At 29.3% G+C, this 20530-nt stretch overlaps 7 protein-coding genes and 1 long non-coding RNA gene across 9 annotated transcripts; 4 read left to right on the top strand and 4 right to left on the bottom strand.

Annotated features, from left to right (window-relative positions):
* The first annotated feature begins 44 nt into the window (after positions 1-44).
* Alg3 (Alg3, alpha-1,3- mannosyltransferase) lies at positions 45-2222 on the top strand. The gene is made up of 6 exons (XM_075821712.1): positions 45-273; positions 347-755; positions 882-1002; positions 1107-1425; positions 1548-1692; positions 1981-2222. The coding sequence occupies exons 1-6, from the start codon at positions 45-47 to the stop codon at positions 2189-2191; spliced, it is 1434 nt and encodes a 477-aa protein (XP_075677827.1). The 3' UTR covers positions 2192-2222.
* A 955-nt stretch (positions 2223-3177) lies between these two features.
* Positions 3178-5033, top strand: AstC (Allatostatin C). Its single transcript, XM_075821715.1, has 3 exons — positions 3178-3425; positions 3906-4182; positions 4361-5033. Exons 2-3 carry the CDS (start codon positions 3907-3909, stop codon positions 4544-4546), a joined length of 462 nt encoding a protein of 153 aa, XP_075677830.1. The 5' UTR covers positions 3178-3425; position 3906; the 3' UTR covers positions 4547-5033.
* Positions 4958-5733, bottom strand: LOC142645470 (uncharacterized). The gene is made up of 2 exons (XR_012846608.1): positions 5311-5733; positions 4958-5245 (listed from the first exon to the last, which is right to left on the bottom strand). It is a non-coding gene; the product is annotated as an uncharacterized LOC142645470 (long non-coding RNA).
* A 129-nt stretch (positions 5734-5862) lies between these two features.
* Positions 5863-8955, top strand: beta'COP (coatomer subunit beta'). The gene is made up of 3 exons (XM_027340733.2): positions 5863-5996; positions 6069-7747; positions 7803-8955. Exons 1-3 carry the CDS (start codon positions 5994-5996, stop codon positions 8785-8787), a joined length of 2667 nt encoding a protein of 888 aa, XP_027196534.2. The 5' UTR covers positions 5863-5993; the 3' UTR covers positions 8788-8955.
* Positions 8835-11229, bottom strand: LOC113791064 (uncharacterized). 2 transcript variants are annotated; one of them, XM_027340784.2, is made up of 3 exons: positions 11079-11229; positions 9399-10467; positions 8835-9333 (listed from the first exon to the last, which is right to left on the bottom strand). In XM_027340784.2, exons 1-3 carry the CDS (start codon positions 11128-11130, stop codon positions 8961-8963), a joined length of 1494 nt encoding a protein of 497 aa, XP_027196585.1. In that variant the 5' UTR covers positions 11131-11229; the 3' UTR covers positions 8835-8960. The 2 variants fall into 2 exon arrangements, with proteins under 2 accessions (XP_027196585.1, XP_027196586.1); XM_027340785.2 differs by having other exon boundaries at positions 11075-11102.
* Positions 11230-12783: 1554 nt separating this feature from the next.
* Positions 12784-15286, bottom strand: LOC113791103 (endoplasmic reticulum chaperone BiP-like). The gene is given in 4 exon segments (XM_075821707.1): positions 12784-14064; positions 14066-14622; positions 14679-14927; positions 15010-15286. Coding segments are annotated over 4 exon segments (1998 nt in total). The 5' UTR covers positions 15134-15286; the 3' UTR covers positions 12784-12996.
* Positions 15287-15446: 160 nt separating this feature from the next.
* On the top strand, positions 15447-18487 carry Cog1 (conserved oligomeric Golgi complex subunit 1). Its single transcript, XM_027340813.2, has 3 exons — positions 15447-15593; positions 15677-15919; positions 15987-18487. Exons 2-3 carry the CDS (start codon positions 15798-15800, stop codon positions 18241-18243), a joined length of 2379 nt encoding a protein of 792 aa, XP_027196614.2. The 5' UTR covers positions 15447-15593; positions 15677-15797; the 3' UTR covers positions 18244-18487.
* Positions 18241-20464, bottom strand: Scamp (secretory carrier membrane protein). Its single transcript, XM_027340814.2, has 6 exons — positions 19955-20464; positions 19329-19869; positions 19104-19266; positions 18933-19034; positions 18741-18867; positions 18241-18675 (listed from the first exon to the last, which is right to left on the bottom strand). The coding sequence occupies exons 1-6, from the start codon at positions 19988-19990 to the stop codon at positions 18475-18477; spliced, it is 1170 nt and encodes a 389-aa protein (XP_027196615.1). The 5' UTR covers positions 19991-20464; the 3' UTR covers positions 18241-18474.
* Between the last annotated feature and the right edge of the window lie 66 nt (positions 20465-20530).

Genomic DNA, 20530 nt, shown 5'->3' with positions numbered 1-20530 from the left:
TAACGGGCTAATAAAATTGATCAAATTTTTTTTTCAGAAAAACAATGGGTCCGATTCGAAATAAATCAATTAATCGTCATAATCAATCGAGCAATAATAGTCAATCATTTGGCCATAATATAAAATATTTCATTAATTATATACAGGATTTTATAACCAAAAAAGTGTTAACATTTAAAATTTTTCATGAACATGAATGTTATCCAATTGTTTCGAATATACTTTTATTGTTTGAAATATTTTTAAATGTTATCATTATTAATAGAGTTCGATGTAAGTATTTTGAAATTGACAGATTTCATTTTGAGATTTCATTTTTGGAAATAAAAAAAATCTGACATTTTAGATACAGAAATTGATTGGTCAACATATATGCAACAAGTTGAATGTTTTCTAAATGGTACACGTGATTATTCATTGATTTCGGGTGATACTGGTCCAATTGTTTATCCGGCCGGTCATCTTTATGTATATACATTATTATATTGGCTAACCGATCAAGGACAGAATATATATCGTGCACAATATATATTTGCATCATTATATCTGATAACATTATTTATTGTATTTCAATTATATCGTCATTATTCACAAGCACCACCATTTGTATTAATATTTATGTGTCTTACATCATATCGTGTACATTCAATTTATGTTTTACGTTTATTTAATGATACGATTGCCATATTATTTCTTTATCTATCATTATTATCATTTACTGGCCAAAAATGGATACGTGGATCGATATTTTATTCGTATGTATTTAATTTTTTCATTTAATTTTCTTTTATGATTCCGGTTTATTTTTTTCAATTATCTTGATCAACAATGATAACAATTTTTTTTTTTTGTAAATTTCCGTTTTAAAATCAAAATAATAGTTTAGCCGTATCGATCAAAATGAACATTTTACTTTTTGCTCCTGGTTTATTTTTATTATATAATGAATATCTAAATAAATGGAATTTGATTAAAAATCTGGCAATCTGTGCATTTGTTCAGGTAAAATGAAATGAAATGATTAAAATGATAATATTCATAAACTAATAAACTGAAAAATTTTAATTAAAATTTCATTCCCGATTTTTTTTTACAAACAAACATAGATCATTATTGCCATTCCATTTATAACGACATATCCAATTTCCTATATAAAATGTTCATTCAATTTAGGACGGATATTTCTACATAAATGGACTGTCAATTATCGTTTTTTATCCGAATCTATTTTCATTCAAAAACAATTTCATATAATTCTTCTTATTTTACATTTAATATTTTTGATAATTATATTTCGTAAACGATGGATGAATTTGATTGAAAATTTTTTCAACAAAAATAATAATGAAAAAGTAGAGCATTCAAATGATGATTGGCATGAATATCCGGATAAAAATAAACAAATGAAACAAAAAATTGGACAACGTGAGTTTGATGAAAACTTTTGTTTTTCAATGTTATCAATTATCATGTTTACTGATTTAATTCGTTTTCATTTCGTTTTTTTCATTTAATTTTCATACAAAATCCAAAACAAACTAAATTAGACATACTGATGACAATGTTTATTTCAAATTTTATTGGTATTGTATTTGCACGTTCATTACATTATCAATTTTATATTTGGTATTATCATTCGTTGCCATTTATTTTATGGACAACATCAATTGGTGCTAATTATTTTATGACTAAGTAAGTTTTTCCTTATTTTTTCAATTATCTAACTGTTAGATTCTAACATGTGAATAAAGTGCACAGAAGTAGTAATTCAGAAGAGTAAACAAAAACAAAAAAAAAAATCCAATTAATACCTAGTGCGATTGATAATTGTACCGAAGAGAATTGAATTTGATTAAAAACCTCGAGATAGAGAATTAGTTAATTAATTAATTTGATTCAAATAAACATGGAGGTTCATTCAAATATTATTATAACAATATTTTCTTTTTGTTTGTTTTCGTTTTTTTCATTCAAAATTAGCATCTGCATGCTGGGCCTTATCGAATTAGTATGGAATATATATCCAAGTACCGTATGGAGCAGTATCTTGTTACATCTAGTCCATTTAGTCATATTATATCGATTGATTCGATATCGAAATTATAATATCGATATAACGACCATCACTCGAGCCACCATTAATATTGCCGGAACAATCATCAATAATGATAATGATAATAAAATTAAATGAATAAATAATGCAAATTAAAATTAACTGGAAACCCAAATTGCTTATATGAATTTGAAGAAAACATTATTATTTTGGGTTTAATTTCATCAAGTTGTTGTTGATGACGATGACAGACAAACAAAAAATTCAAGTGGATTTTTTTTTAATGTCATCATTGTTGATGATGTTAATGTTTTTGAAATCGGATATACAAGATTCTTACGAACAATTTTGAACAGAATCCGAAACTAATTTGATTTTTTCTTTTTTAGCTTTTCTTGTGGATTAATGTTTGTTTTTATTATTATAAACAGAGATAAATAGATACAAATAAAATTTGACCAAGTGGTATTTTGTTAATTTGTTCAGAAACAAAAAAAACAAAAACAAAAAAACAAAGATAATTAAATATAATAATTTATAGTGTAAATATTGAGAATATTCTCTAGAATCTGGAACCTCATCGATGTGTGTGTGTGGGGATGTGTAGGATATAAGGAAAATGAAAATGAATTCTTCATGTGAAATGATTTTAGGAAAAAATAGGCAATTGTCGTTATTTTGTTTTTTATATTCATCATTCCGGATTATCACATATATTGGACACGGATATCACATTACGCACATGCCAAAAATTCTTTATTCACAAATAACGTTGTTGTTGTTGTTGTTGGAAAAATTCAGATAACACAGAAAATTCTTTCAAACTCTAAATGTATCATTTTGTGTTTTACTATTGAACATAGGGAATAGTTGAAAAGATTTTCTTTTCAACTGAATGTTTCGAAAATGAAATTAATTCACATTTTCACTTTGATACGCATATAGAAATAAAATGAAAAGAATTTCATGTCATGCTCAATTCGATATCACTTTCATTCTTCCTTCTTGTACATACACTTTGATTTTGTCCATTGTATTTCGATGATTGGTCAACTTTTTGTTTTCAATTCTCTTTCATCGCAGATTTTTTTTTCTCATTAATCTTCGTATATAAACGGGATGTAAAATTCATTTGTTTAATTTATTTTCATTTCGATTTAGAATCGAACACAAACACTCATCACAAACATCGAACGAATCGAGAATAGTTTCCAGAACAGGAAATCAACAACTTGCGAAAAACTTTACGACAAATAAAATTATTTTTATCTGTGTTCGATTTTTTTTTTTTTGCTCTAAACATTCGATTTATCATCCAAAAATTAAAAATTTGAAATTTTTTGAAAATCAACGACAAAAAAAAGCCAGACAGGTAAGCCAACTTTTCAGGTGGTATTCCATTTTTTTTGTCTTGTTTGTTTCATTCCTGTTTGAAATGTCAAAAATTTTCGTTAATAAAATATTTGCAGAACAACAACAACAGCAACAACAGAAAAAAACGTGATTCAAACATATTTAAACAATTTTAATTAATAAAAATGTGTGTGTAAAGAAAGAGAAAGAAAACGGAAATCTAATAACATGATTAGATACGATGAAATTTTATTTATTTAGGAATTTCATTATGTTTTTTCCCCCCATTGAATTTATAGCCTTCTTTCAAAGTAAAATGAGGGATTATATTCAATGATAAGGTCAATAGCTAAATTGAAATGAAAACTTGTTATTAATAATAATAATAATAATCATTCAATGATCATAGAATGACATTGAAATCAAAATTTTCACTTTTTTCTTGTTTTGTTTTTCTTTTTTTCTTTTTAAAATTATAAATTAATTTCATTTCATTTAGAATGATAATGTATACACAACAACGATATTTAAAATCATCACCAATTTCAATGATTTCAACAATGACAATCATTTGGTTATTATTTACTATTATTATTATATCATCATTACAAACAATTCATACGGCAGCCATTAATAATGGTGGTGGTGGTAGTCAATCATCAATGATGTCAACTGGTAGTTCGGAAAAATTTCAATCCGATTCGGATATTATTGATCAGATGGCTAAATTATCACCAAATACATCACCATTTGCAACATCCATACGATCCAATATGGTATAAAAACAAATTGTTATTCATTTCAATTCAATTTTCATTTGAAAAAAATTCCCTAAATCCCTGAACTAATTCTTTTCAAATGGAAGAAGATTTTCTTTCTTTTTTTGCTAATCAATTTTTTTTTTTGTACGTTTTATTTCTCCAAAAACAAAAAAAAAAACATACAAATATATAGGATTCAATGAACAATGAACTAGATATTGATGGTGCCAATCATATTATATTGAATAGATTATTCAATATGTTGGAAAGAAAAAAATTGCCACCAAATTGGATGATCCATCAGGCATTATTATCCGGTCAACATAAACGACAGATACGTTATCAACAATGTTATTTCAATCCAATTTCCTGTTTTTAATGCTCCACATAATAATCACACAAATAATACATTCACACACACACACACATACGACATTTGAAATTCATCATCGACTAAACAAATAATAATAGAAATTTAGTATTGCCAAAAAAAAAAAAAAAATGAAGCGAGATAACGATTCAACGAAAAAAAAACATTCATACCATTTAGTGAAATTGGAGAGCGAAAAAACACAGAAATTCAAAACAAAACAACAAAATTTAATCATTTAAATTCTGTACTTTTTTCATCATTCAACTTTTTTGTTTAAAATTTGATTCAACTTTTTTGTTGTTGATTCATTTTTTGAACATCTTTATCATTATCCATTTATCCTTTCTTTAGAATCGTTATTATCGTTGGCCATCATCATTATGGAAATTAATCAAATTTATTTATTTTATCCAAAAAAAAAAAAATCATTTTATATTTTGTGAAAAGAGAATAATAATAATAAAAAAAAACGAAACGTTTTTTTCGGTTTTGATTTGTTGAAAATAAAAATTTTTTTGAATTTGAAACTTTTTTCTTGCTGTTGTTGTTGTTGTTGTTACCGGTCATGGTCAACGGTATACCGGGTATTCCGGTGCATTCGACCATATGATGAAATGAAAAGAATCCTTGTATGTGGATGCTGTCGATGTGTCGAAATAAATTTTTCAACTTTTTCTCGCTCGTTGTTTATTTATTGTGAAACATCTGTATTCATTGAAAGAAAAATTGAAAAGTGTGATTTTTTTTATTTTGTTGTTGTTGGTACCCACCTAATGTTTTTCATTGTTTTATATGAATGTCAAGTTTTTTTTTGAAAACCAATATTGACTTAATCATTAAGTGATTAGAAATGAAACCTTTGAACAGCCAATATTATTATTATTTGAAAGGAAATGATTTGTTCATGTTGAAAATATATGAATCTTTTTCAAATACGATTCAATAATTCATTGATAAATGATGTAGAAAAATTTTTTCAAAGGAAAAACTTTCACATTCACATTTCAGATTTTATCACGTAATATAACATTGTTTTTTTCCCCTGTACATTTTAATCGCCAAGTACGATAAATGGATTTCTAATGAATTTTCATCCGATTAATTACTACTATGGATTCTTATCGATAATCTTTTTTCATATTTTGAAATTTTGATTTTAAAATTGTTTTTTGTCATCGGAAGTTTTTTTGTGAACCAAGTTTTTTCATTGATTCAAAAAACAAAAAAAAAATACATTTCGAATTAAAAGGAATACTATTTTTATCCTACAAGGTACACAAGGATCGATATAGTTTGTACATGTTTTATGTTTTTTTTTTGGTGTCTCACTATTCATTGAACACGTCACACACACACAATCACACTCTGTCATTTTTTTTCAATTCTTTTTACAGAATTTACATTTGAATAATTTAAATTATTTTTTTTTGTTGTTCATTCCATCATTCTTAAGATGGTAGGTTTTAAAATTATCATTTGTTTTTTTGAAAAAATTAATTATTTGATTGATAAATTTCTTATTCATTAGCCATTAAAATTAGATGTTCGCCGTAAATTATTAGCCCATTCGGATCGTGTAAAATGTGTTGATCTTCATCCAGTTGAACCATGGCTTCTTTGTGGCCTATATAGTGGCCAGGTTCATATTTGGAATTATGAAACATCTCAGCTATTGAAATCGTTTGAAATTTGTGATGTACCGGTACGTGCTTCAAAATTTATACCAACTAAAAATTGGATAGTTACCGGTGCCGATGATATGCAAGTACGAGTGTTTAATTATAATACATTGGAAAAAGTATACACTTTTGATGCTCATTCTGATTATATACGTTCGATATTCGTACATCCAACACAACCATATATATTAACATCAAGTGATGATATGCTTATTAAATTATGGAATTGGGAGAAAAATTGGGCTTGTACACAGGTGTTCGAAGGCCATACACATTATGTGATGCAGATTGTTATTAATCCAAAAGATAATAACACATTTGCTAGTGCATCGTTAGATCGAACGGTCAAAGTATGGCAATTAGGATCGAATTCAGCCAACTTTACATTGGATGGTCATGAAAAAGGTGTCAATTGTGTTGATTATTGTCATAGTAGTGATAAACCATATTTGATTTCGGGTGCTGATGATCGTTTGGTAAAAATCTGGGATTATCAGACAAAAACTTGCGTTCAAACACTTGATGGCCATCTTCAGAATGTTGTAGCCGTTTCATTTCATCCAGAACTGCCAATTTTTATGAGTGGTTCCGAAGATGGTACTGTTCGTGTATGGCATTTGAATACTTATCGATTGGAGAATACATTAAATTATGGCCTAGAACGTGCATGGACGATTTCCTGTCTGAAAGGTTCAAATACTGTGGCTATTGGTTATGATATTGGTAGTTTAGTAATTAAACTTGGTCGAGAAGAACCTGCCATGTCAATGGATAGTTCGGGTAAAATTGTTTGGGCAAAACATTCCGAATTACAACAAGCAAATATTCGAACATTAAACGATTCGGAAGAGATTAAAGATGGTAATATTTTACCTTTAAGTGTAAAAGATATGGGAAGTTGTGAAATATATCCACAAACAATTTCACATAATTCAAATGGCCGATTTGTTGTTGTATGTGGTGATGGTGAATACATTATCTATACTGCATTGACATTACGGAACAAAAGTTTTGGTTCAGCACAGGAATTTGTTTGGGCACAAGATTCATCGGAATATGCTGTTCGTGAAAATAATTCCACTATAAAAATATTCAAAAATTTTAAAGAACGACAATCATTCAAACCGGATTATAGTGCTGATGGAATTTTCGGTGGATTTATGCTTGGCATAAAATCTGCTCTTGGTTTATCATTTTATGATTGGGATTCATTGGAATTAATTCGACGTATTGAAATACAACCGAAAAATGTTTATTGGTCAGAGAATGGTGAATTGGTTGCTATTTGTGCTGAAGATTCATTTTATATTTTGCGTTATAATGCTGAAGCTGTTGTAACAGCACGTGAAAATAAATCCGATACAATTACTGAAGATGGTATTGAAGATGCATTCGATGTTATCGGTGAAATTCAAGAAGTTGTCAAAACTGGATTATGGGTTGGAGATTGTTTTATCTATACGAATAATGTTAATCGATTGAATTATTTTGTCGGTGGTGAAATAGTTACCATTGCTCATATGGATAGGTATGTTTTAAACATTTTAATGGATTTTGTTTTTTTTTAATTTTAATTTTTTTAGACCAATTTATTTACTTGGCTATATTTCACGTGAAAATCGTCTGTATTTGGGTGATAAAGAATTAAATGTTGTTTCATATTGTTTGCTATTGCCGGTTCTTGAATATCAAACAGCCGTCATGCGAGATGATTTTGAAGCTGCTGATAAAATTCTACCATCAATACCGAAAGAGCAACGTACACGTGTGGCACAATTTCTTGAAAAACAAGGCTACAAAGCACAGGCATTGGCCGTATCTACTGATCCTGAACATCGATTCGATCTAGCATTACAATTAAAAGATACAAAAATTGCATATGAATTAGCCGTCGAAGCACAAAGTGATACGAAATGGAAACAATTGGCCAAAGTGGCTACATTATTATGTGAATTTGAATTAGCTCAACAATGTTTCAGTAATGCACAGGATTATTCGGCATTATTATTGTTGGCAACATCATCGGGCAATATGAACATGGTTAAAAAATTAATTCAAATGTCATATGAAAATGGTGTTCATAATGTTGCCTTTCTTTGTTCATTTATATTGGGTGATTTAGAAAAAGCATTGGAAATATTGATCGAAACAAATCGATTACCTGAAGCTGCATTTTTCGCCCGTTCCTATGTTCCATCACAAGTATCACGTGTACTGAAACTTTGGAAAGAAAATCCCAAAGTAAAAAATGATCGATCCGTACAAGCTTTGGCCGATCCGATTGAATATCCAAATCTATTTCCAAATTTTCAGAATGCATTAAAAGCGGAAAAATATTTCAATCAAACAAAACAAACAATTCCAGCTCATCTTTATCCTACTGTTGCCGCTCAGGAACGTAATCTAATTGAAGAAATGTTACAATCTGGAGATTTCGTAGATGATGATGGCTCAATGAATATGAACGGACCAAAATTGAATGGCGATATTGATGTAAACATTGGCAATCAAATGAATTTACTGAACATTGATGATGATGATGTTGATGATGATGATGATGACAATTGAAAATTGAAAGAATTGTAAACTGAATCGTGAAATAATTATTATAATAATTAAAACATGAGAAATAATTTTATTTCATTTTTTTACTATTATTATTATGCAAGATCATCATTATTCATTTATGAAAAAAAAAGATTAAATTTATGTAAATAAAAAATATTTGTTCAATTATGTTTTTAGTATGGATTATAACGAAGTTGTGAATGTAGCATAGCATTAGCATTATCGAAAAGAATTGGTGATAAAATACCAGTTGATGTAGTAACTGTCGCACCGGATGTTGTACCATCATTTGTTGTGCTATTACCAGCTCCGCTACCAAGTTCGGATGCTGATCCATTTCTTGCAACGGCTGCCGCAGCTGCAGCAGCAGCAGCCGCCGCTGCTGCTGCTGCACGATGTTCAACATAAGATGCGACCAATGCTGAATTATTAGCACTTGTTGATGTTGCTGTTGTAGCTGTTAAATTGATTGTTGTTGAACAAGGATTAAATGTACTGTTTGATGATCCATATGTAGATAATGTTGGCGTTGATGATGGATTCGGGCTGATTTATTGAAAACAAAAGAAATTATTATTATTTAATTTGGTTTTTTTTCTAAATTTTCGAACCTGTATTGTAGGCTAGGTAATGACCAATATGTAGCATCACAAATCGATGATGAACTTGTTGGCGTACAGGATGTTTGATGATATGGATTGTTAAAATAACCAGTATGATGATGAGAATGATGACGAACAGTATTGACTGTGGAATCGTGTACATTTCCAATCATTGTACGATCATTCGATAATGTAAATGTTGATGCCGGAATCGTAGCTAAATTAGTTGGAACCATTCCTGCATGTGCTGCAGCCAATGTAATTGCCGTATTCGAATGGCCAATATGAACACGACGATCAAATGCTGATTGATGAGAAATTGCCGCTGCTGCTGATGATGACGAATGATTCGAATGACGATTATGTGTCAATGGATATAATTTTGAATCATATGAATTATTACGATTTTTCTTAATCTTTTTTCGTCGTTTAAAATTTCCATCTTCAAACATATTTTCAAATATAGGATTTAATGCCCAATAATTACCTTTTCGTTCCGATGTACTTGTTACTTCACGTGGAATTTTAACAAAACAATCATTCAAACTTAAATTATGTCTAATACTATTTTGCCATCCTTTATCCTCTTTTTTATAAAATGGATATTTTGTATAAATAAATTCATAAATACTTGATAATGGTAAACGTTTTTCCGGTGTACTTTTTATAGCCATCGTTATAAGTGCAACATATGAATATGGTGGTTTAGCTTTTTCATCAATAGTACCATCATTATTAATTGAATCCTGTACGATATTTGTATTTGATGATTGTTGTTGTTGTTGATGCGGTTGTTGCTGTTGTTCATGTTGATGATGTTGATTATGATGATGATTAATCAGATTCTGTACTGTTTCCGTTGAAATTTTATGTTGTTGTTGTTGTTGCTGTATATCTATAGCTGTTCTTGATGATAATTTTTTGGAATCTGTTGTGGTCGATGATATTGGATGATTATGATTAGCAGATAAAATTGAATTACCATTCGAAGAAATATTATCACCTGCACTAACAACAGCCGATACTATCGATGGTTGATAAATGACTGATGTTCGATTCGATATCTGTACAGATAGCTCTAATGATGATGAAAGAATTTTTTTTTTTTTTGAGAGTTGAATTGAAACAAATGTCAAAAATCAAACAAATGGAGAAAAAAAACAAATAATTTTTTTTTTTTTGTAAATTAAAGATTGTTTAGTAAATAATTTTTTTTTCTCGATTCAATTCGAATGTATAAACGAAACGAAACGATAAAAAATTCCAATCATCAATGGAGTGGGGGTAAACAAAAACAAAATATAAAAATAAATAAATAGTAATAAATTTGTAACGGTAATTTACAAACACACAAACACACACAATCTGATTAGTTTGTTAATTACAAATATTTATTTTTTTTTGCCCAGATAATTATACTAACAAAAAAAAAAATATTTCTGTGTTTTTGTTTTTAATCTTTTTTTTTATTTAGAAAAATTACCTAAACACCAACCAACCAACCCGAATCGGTCAACAAACAAACAAAATGATTAGGTCAGGCAGAAAACAAGCAAACAAACAAACATTATTGAAATCATTTTGAATAAACAACCTGTTGCTTTTTCTTCGGATTTTGTTTGTTGGAGAAATTTATTTACCCAAAAAAATAAAAAAGTAAAATTACAACAATAATTTTAAATCACCTACCGGATGCATTCAAACCAAGAAGATTTACATATTTTGAATCCAATTCATTCATGATTCTATCGAAAATGATCCAGAAATTTTTTTTTTGAATTTTGATTTATTGTTGATAAATTTTAATGATATAATAAAAACTCTTTACAAGCACAAACACACACACACACACAATCATAGATTATTAGGTAGTAATTTTGTTTTTTAATTTTTGTATTTTTGTTTTTGTTGGAAATCTTCATACAAAACTAAAACAAGTATCGTTTGTAGCAATTTGATTATGATGTTTGTTTGTTTTTGTTCGGTATGTTCGAAACATTGATGAATATACAGATTCGCAATCAAACATTCGAAGGCACGCTTTCCGTAATGTAAAAAACATTCGAATCGATGCAATTTATCGACGAATTAACCAAGTAAAAAAATGCCGATCCTAAATGATGATGATGACGATACAAACACAGACAACAAACATTGCAACAAATGATTATTATAATATGGCAGCTAAAGTAGAAACAAAAACAAAAAAAAAAATATTATGATTACCAATCCGATACGAATCGAAAAAAATGTAAAAAACATCAACAACGATTACGACGACGACGACGAATAGCGAAAAAAATGTTTTCGGATAGAACCGAAACAAAAAACATCAACAACAAACATGGACCAAATGTTATCTTTTTTCTCCTTTCTAGTCCTGTTCATCATGTTGATGAACATTTTGATTTTTTACCATATCATTTTGAATATTTTGAGTGGGGAGGATCGGATTAATCATCAACAATCAGTAATGAAACAAGGAACGAAAAAAAAATACTGAAGAACGATAACGACTATTACCAATGGTAACCAATTTAATTCAATAATAATAATAACAACATTCATAATCATCTTGTTTTCGATAAAATCCAAAATAAAATCAAAAAATCAAATTCATTAAAATCGTCTCTATCCATGATTAATCATCATCGATGATCATGTTGATGATGTTGATCAAAAACCATCATATATTACCTAGGTGATTTGAAACCAAAAATGGCCGGAAAAAGTAAACAAAATTCTCTAAAACACACATAATTCGACTAACTGACTAATATTTGCCAGAATTATTGAATGATTGACCATTTTCGGTTACCAGTGTACCTGTACCAGTTTGTATTACATTATAACAAACAAATCATTGAATAATATCAAACCATTTGACTCAAACCAAATACCAATCATCAACCAGGATGGTTATAGGAATGGCTAGCCAAATGATCAAATCATACTTATAGAAAGAAAAAACATTATAACTTTTTGTAACCTTCATCTCCTAAGTAGAAAAAATAATAATGATGGCCAATTCCCCCCTCCCTCGTCGATGATCACCATCAACAACAACAATAATATTTGTCCATGATATAGTACAAAGGTCTGTATATGAACAAAATATGAAAACATTGTTACAATGTAGCCATGTTGATGATATCCATGAACAAAAAAAAAAACAAACGAAAGGAAAATTGTTGTTTTTGTTTTTTTTTTTTGTTTTCATAATTTTTATATTCGAATTGAACAAAAACAAAAAACATTCGAATTCGAATCCTTTATATTCGTTTGATGGTGTTTTTATAGATCCAAAAAAAAAACGAAATAAAACCCAAAATCCAAAACAAATTCATTTCCCATCATCATATTTATAGTTGTATTTTTTTTCTTTGGTTATATTTTGTATTTAATTATCATCAATTTTATTTAAATAGAAATAGAAAATATACAAATTATTATTGTATTATTTGAAGGGGAAAGAAAAAAAAGAAAGATAGAATTAAGAATACATTTGAAAGTTGAAAAGTAGATGAAAAAAAGATAAAGAAACCTGAAATAAAACTATTACATAAATTTGGATTGAAAATATTATTTGAATTATTATTTATATAATTTAAAGTTCATCCTTATTGAATTCATCATCGGTACCAGCGCCAGCTTCACCACCAGCACCACCACCACCTGTACTTGCATATAATTTAGTAATAATTGGCTGTACAATATCTTCTAATTGTTTTTTCTGTGCTTTAAATTCTTCAACATCAGCTTCACTATTAGAATCTAACCATTTGATTGCCTCGTCAATAGCTTTTTCCATTGTTGATTTATCATCATCGCTTAATTTACCACCCAATTTTTCTTTATCACCCATCTGATTCTTTAAAGAATATGCATAAGATTCCAATTCATTTTTAGCTTCAACACGTTCCTTAATTTTTTTATCTTCATCGGAGAATTTTTCCGCTTCTTTGATCATACGTTCAATATCTTCCGGTGTCAAACGATTATGATCGTTAGTGATGGTAATTTTTTCCTTGTTACCAGTGCCTTTATCTTCGGCTGTTACTTTGAGAATACCATTCACATCAATTTCGAAAGTGACTTCGATTTGTGGAACACCACGAGGAGCCGGTGGAATGCCAGTCAAATCGAATTTACCCAATAAATGATTATCTTTGGTCATAGGTCGTTCTCCTTCATATACTTTGATTGTGACTGTATTTTGATTATCAGAAGCAGTTGAAAATATTTGTGATTTTTTGGTCGGAATTACAGTGTTTCGTGGAATCAATTTGGTCATCACACCACCAACAGTTTCAATACCCATGGTCAATGGATTGACATCCAATAATACCAATTCACCAGTGTTCTCTTCACCAGACAATACACCAGCTTGAACGGCAGCACCATAAGCTACAGCTTCATCGGGATTGATACCACGAGTAGGTTCTTTTCCATTGAAGAATTCTTTCACAAGTTGTTGGATTTTTGGAATTCGAGTCGAACCACCAACCAATACGATTTCATCAATATCTTTCTTTTGGAGATCAGCATCTTCCAATACTTTTTGTACAGGTTTCAATGTGGATCGGAATAGATCCATATTCAATTCTTCAAACTTGGCACGAGTGAGAACTTCACTAAAGTCTTCGCCTTCGAACAAAGATTCGATTTCGATTCTGAGCTTGATGGGCACTACTGAGTGTACGTTTGGCTTTTTCGACTTCACGTCTCAATTTCTGGACGGCTCGGTTATCACTTCGAATGTCTTTGCCATTCTTTTTCTTGTATAATTTGATGAAATGTTCCATAACTCGTTGATCGAAATCTTCACCACCAAGATGAGTATCACCATTTGTAGCAACAACTTCGAATACACCATTATCGATAGTGAGCAAAGATACATCAAAAGTACCACCACCAAGATCGAAAACAAGGATATTTTTTTCGCCTTCTCTTTTGTCCAAACCATAAGCAATAGCAGCAGCAGTTGGTTCGTTGATGATTCTCATGACATTCAATCCAGCAATTGTACCGGCATCTTTAGTAGCTTGACGTTGAGCATCATTAAAATAGGCTGGCACTGTTACAACGGCATGAGTGACCTTTTTGCCAAGATACGCTTCAGCTGTTTCCTTCATTTTAATCAATACCATTGCACTGATTTCTTCCGGTGCAAAAACTTTTGTTCCAGATCCGGTTTCAACTTTGATATGAGGTTTGGCATTCTTTTCAATCACTATTAGGAAAAGAATAATGAGAATTAAAATGATTTTGGAATCAAAAAATAATTACCTTTAAATGGAAAGAATTTAATATCAGATTGAACAGTTGGATCACCCCATTCACGACCAATCAAACGTTTAACATCGAATACAGTGTTTTCTGGATTGCTAGTCAATTGATTTTTAGCTGCATCACCGATTAAACGTTCGCCTTCAGCGGTGAATGCTACATATGATGGTGTGATTCGATTACCCTGATCATTTGGAATGATTTCGACACGTCCATTTTTAAATACACCCACACAGGAATATGTTGTACCTATGAAAATCCATTTGGTCATTATTATTATTATTATTATTTTTTTTATTTTTTTTTGAGAAAACAAAAACGAAAAACTTACCTAAATCAATACCGATTACAGTACCGACATCTTGTTTATCTTTACCACTATCCTTTTCTTTTGTCTGACCGAATGCAATTAAACATCCGATCATAAATAATGTCGATACTAATAACCTGGTCATTGTTATCACCTATAGAATTGATTGGTTTTGTTTTTTTAATAACTTTTTTGTTATCGTTTCACAATCTAATAGAAAAACAAAATAAGAAAGAATCGTCCGAAGAAATGAAAAGAAGCCGAATAAATTCTGATTCAGTTTACACTGCAGTCATGCGCTCAACAAATACTGATACCAGAATGGACACGTTTCAGATATTTTGTTGTATATATGCAGAGTATCAATTTATACCACGCTTGGTTTCTCGCTCACACACACACACACATATACAGAAGAATTATGAATTGGCCGGCCTATCTCGTATATTGAACGACCAGTTTTATCATCCGTCAACGCGTCATTCGCTGATTGGTCAAATTATTTTCTGAATTGTTTTTTTTATTTAATTTTTATCTAAAGATCAGAATTATCTAAAATGATTGTTTTTCTTGTTAAATTGGATACTATTTTATCAGTTCGATTTGTAAGAAATTCTTTATTAATTTTTTAATCAGGATTTTTTCCCCAATTCATGAATAATTTTATGTTTCGTTTGTCGATCAATAGAAGGAGCCATTCAGGTGATAATTTTTTAAATTACTATTTTCACATTGATTGTCCAATATTGGTTATAATAATGGTAACAAAATTCTGATAATGTATGAGAATTGAATGAATCATGTGAAACATGGAATCAACAAATGTTGATTATCTTTTTCGAAATTATCTTGTTTCCGATGTTGTTCTTGTACAACAGAAACTTAAAAATGATGTACAGAAAAAACAAAACGACTTGAAACAATTGATCGGGTATGATAATTGTTTTTTTCAATTTAACTAATCAATCAATCAATTTTGCTGTTTAATTTTTTTCTAGTGAACGATATAATGAATTGTTTCGTGCGACCGATTCATTCGGTCATATGAATCTTTCGATCAATCAGTTGATTGATTCGTTGAAAAAATTATCGACAACTGTTCAGGAAAGTAAAGATGGACATAAACCGATCAACGTTGATCAAATAAATGATTCGAATTTTCCTATCAATGATAATTATTTTGCCAATGCAACTGTATGCAAGTTTTTACTTGATTTACCATTACAAATATGGAATTTTTTACATGAAGAAAACTTTTTTCTTGCTACCTATGGTAGCTACTTTGGTGATCATATTGTACAATATTTGGCTGATCAACAACAGTCATTTCAATGTTCAAATATTTGCTCACTACGATTATATTCGATTCATAATCTAAAATCACATATTATTCGAAATTGTTGGCAACAGATTGCCGAACAATCATTAAAAAATGATATTAATTTGGATGAATTTGCTCGTAAATTTTCATATTTAAAACTGTTGAAAAATTGTTCAACAACCGAAGTGATTGATGATTTTTTTAAAAATCAAGCTAATAATATTGATACAATAATCAATGAAACAAATCAAATTTCCATATTGATTGAGCAAATATTGAATATTATTTTCAATACGATAAAATGTTCACGAATATTTCATCAATCGGAAAATGATTCACTGGATTGTCTTCTTCAAATACATTTAAAAGAAATTTGTTCGACAAATCATGTTGATGAATTGATTGATGCTAGTCATGCACAGCGAATAAGATGGCCTAAAAAATTATTGTTTTATACCATAAACGATTCTATCAAAATTGAATCAGATAAAAAGATTAAATTCGATGAAACAATTCTAGTGCAATGGATACAAACAATAAAGACAAATTTTTCTACAAAAATTGAACAAAAATTCAAATCGGTTGAATCGATTCGTGAATTATTTCAAGAAATAACTATCGTCGAACAATGGCTAATGAAGAATTCCATACTCGAAAATTATTGCACATTTGTCAATGTTATTGATTTTAATAAATCAATCTGGACAGAATGGTTTATGGCTTTATTCGAAACAAGAGTGTATGAAATTACATCGATCGAATTGCAATCTATACAAACAATTTTCATTGAATCATTGCCAATGATTGAACAAAATTTGTTCAATTGTGATCTTAATATTGTTGAATTTGTTTGGAAAGAATCAAATCAACCATCGCGAATTAATGATTTTAATGGTTTAGTGCAAAAAACATGCGATATGATTAATCAAAAATTATCAAATTTTTATGAAGATATTATCATATTTCAACATAGTCATCAAACATTTCTGATTCGAATTCATTCTAGCATTGCCGAATTTCTTCGTTCACTTCAGATTCAAATTGATTCGGTTAATAAAAATCGACAAAAATCATTGTTACTTTTTGGTGCTGTACTGTTTCAACGAATGCCAGATTTATGTCCATCAATAAGTCAAATATTTTCAATGTGTGATCGAAAAACAGATTGTCTGAGTTGGCAACAAATTTCGACCCAACTTCGTGAGATAAATGAATCTTATCTACAAAACCTATTCGATATTACTATCACCGAACATTTTGCACACATTGATCCGAAATCATTTGTTGATTTGAATCAATTTTTGAAAAATTTTTCCATTTGGGAAACTATTACCATTTCAAATGATCAAGATGATCAATCTAAAACTATTGTTGAAGTACCGATGCAATTATCATTGAAAACGTATAAAGTTTTGCATGACATTTCTAATGATATTAATCGATTTTGTGCTCACACAGTAACTCGTCAGGTATTGATCAATATTTTACGATTAATCGGCCGCCAAATAGTGATACTTTATGGTGATGCATTGAAAATTTTGTCCGAACTAACCGATCCTGTTTTAAAACCACCTAAACAAATCATTTCAATACAATTATATTTTGATCTATTTTTTCTGAAAAAATTATTCATTCAAATTAAACATGATGATCATTTTCGATGCGAATATCTTGAACCAATCAACACAATGATGACCGAATTAGAATCAAATATTGATCCATTCGATATGCATCTTATACATCCTTATATCGAAGCGAATGTCTATCGATTACAAAAGTCCTATCAAATTACATTCGGATTTTTACTATTCGAACGTACAATGAATTCTAATCTTTCAAAACCAATGAATAATTCGAATAATGAAAATGTTCATAATTTAATGTTGATACATTCCTGTCATGGAGAAGATTTTAAAACAATGTTATCGAAATAATGAATAAGTATTGAATTTTTATTATTATTGAATTATTCATAATGTGATTATATGATCATTTTTTTTGATTTTTTAAAAATTTATAATTTTGTTTGTTTTTTTTAATGAAAAGAAACCAATATAATTTTATATGATTATTGCAAAGAATGCAGCATAACACACCCACACACACGCACAGAAAATATATTAAACGAATGTAATATGTTACATAATTATCATTTTTAAAGAATTCTAATAACGAAAACCACCTCCAGATTGTTGTTGTTGTTGTTGCTGTTGTGGATTGAATGCCTGATTCATTGCTTGACGTGCAGCTTGTTGAGCGGCACTCGTTGCCATTTGTTGTACACGTTCATTGCTCATTACTCTTGATGTAAATTCAGCTTGGGCTTTTTGGATACTTAGATCGCTTTTATGATAAATACCATGTACCTTGATGATCGAACAAAAAAAATTTTAGAATTTTAAAGGCAAAATTAAAAAAAATAATAACAAACCTTGATTAGAATATAAACTGATGCCAAAGCATAACAGGATAGAACAAAAGTACATATTAAACAAATTATTCGAAACCAACCGGATATTCCCGATGTAGAAAAATATTTCAATGTTTGAATTAGGCCACTAATTGACAAGGGAAATTTACATTTTGATAATGTTCAATGAAACTTTCATGAAATAAAACTTACATTCCACCAGAGCCCGGGAAGCCCAATGCCCAAACCGATGACAAGACCAATTGACAGAAAAAAACAAAAAAGAAAACCATAAAATTGAATGAACTATCATCCCTGTAAACAAAATGAGGAAAAATTCCATAGTTAAAGTTTGGTATATGCTTAAAAGAAAGAAAAACAAACCGGAAAGCTTTGTATAAAGGTCTAAACCAACAGATGAATGATAATGGTATAAACAATCCGATAGTAACCAATGCAAAACTAAACATTCCGGCGCCACCCGGTATTCCTTCGATGAATGCAAACAAACATCCAATGAGATTGACCAACAAAGTCAGGATATAGACTTGATTTTTGTTTAGAAAAAAATGAATAAATAATATCAACAAACAAACGAGGCAAACTTACACATCCATAATTGATAGACTTGTCGTACGATATTTTGAAAATTAATTTCAATTTCAATATTAATATCCTGATAGAAACAAGGTTGACATGGAAAAAAACTTGGCAATGGTGGAAAATTGTTGACTCGAACATTGTTGAGACGTTGTGCACGATGAAGTTCGGCTTCTCTTGCGGCCAATTCCGCCGCTTTACGATCCAATTCTTCTTGACGTTGTCTAAGCTGCTCGGCTGTTATATTGTTTGATGATGAATTTGTTGTTGATTGTTGTGGATTATTATTATAAGATAAATTAACATTTTGTGTTGCTACATTAGTTGGACTTAATATGGCTGTCGTTGGTGATGTTACCGATGTTGTAGCAGGTGGAGATACTAATGTTGGTGAAAATGGATCAACATTTGTATTGGTTGTTGTGACTGTCGGTTGATTTGCAAATGGATTATAATCAAAATCATCGGAAGCAACAGCAACAGCAGCAGCTGAAACATTATTACCCGAATTTCTTTGTCCAGAATTAGCTGCAGCTGTTATAGCTGGATCCTAACAAAACAAAAACAAACAGAAAATTATCATTCAAAAAAATAGAGAGACAAAAATAGAAAAAAAATAATAATAAACGCCTTACAGCAAATGGATCATTTTCAAAATTATATGTTGACATTTCTCAGAGATTTATTTATGTGATTTTGATTTGACAAAAATTTTTCATTTCAAAAATTCGTTTCAAAAAAATATAAATAAAATATTTTTCACTTTATTTCACGGATCTGATTTTATGATGTCATTTAAATGGTATGCCATTAAAAAACAAACACATACACAAACACAAAATCAGTGAGTCGATATTGAATATTGAAAAAAAATGTTGGTGGCAATTTTAAATTTAGTAATAAACAATGATGATAATGATGATAAATAAATAATAGATCTCTATAGTTATATGTAAACTTATATTAACATAAACAAACTTCTATATAACAAATATATATTTTATTTCTGTAGATTGTAACCATTGCAATATTTTGATTAGAAATTTTTTTTCAGATTTCTTTTTATAACATTGATTTTTTTGGTTTGATTGGTGTCTGGATGAAAACAAAAATCCTAACTTTCATACATGATTATCATTCAGATTAGAAAATGAGTGAATGATTGATTGGAGAGAATTATTTCAAATATAGAAAACAAACAAATATTGTTC

The sequence above is a fragment of the Dermatophagoides pteronyssinus genome, unplaced genomic scaffold (genome assembly GCF_027571235.1).
Source record: "Dermatophagoides pteronyssinus isolate colony J.1.1.1.1 unplaced genomic scaffold, Derpt_VIB-CSIC_2022.12 sq0012, whole genome shotgun sequence".
Classification (NCBI taxonomy): domain Eukaryota; kingdom Metazoa; phylum Arthropoda; class Arachnida; order Sarcoptiformes; family Pyroglyphidae; genus Dermatophagoides; species Dermatophagoides pteronyssinus.
This window is presented reverse-complemented; position numbering and strand designations above follow the sequence as displayed.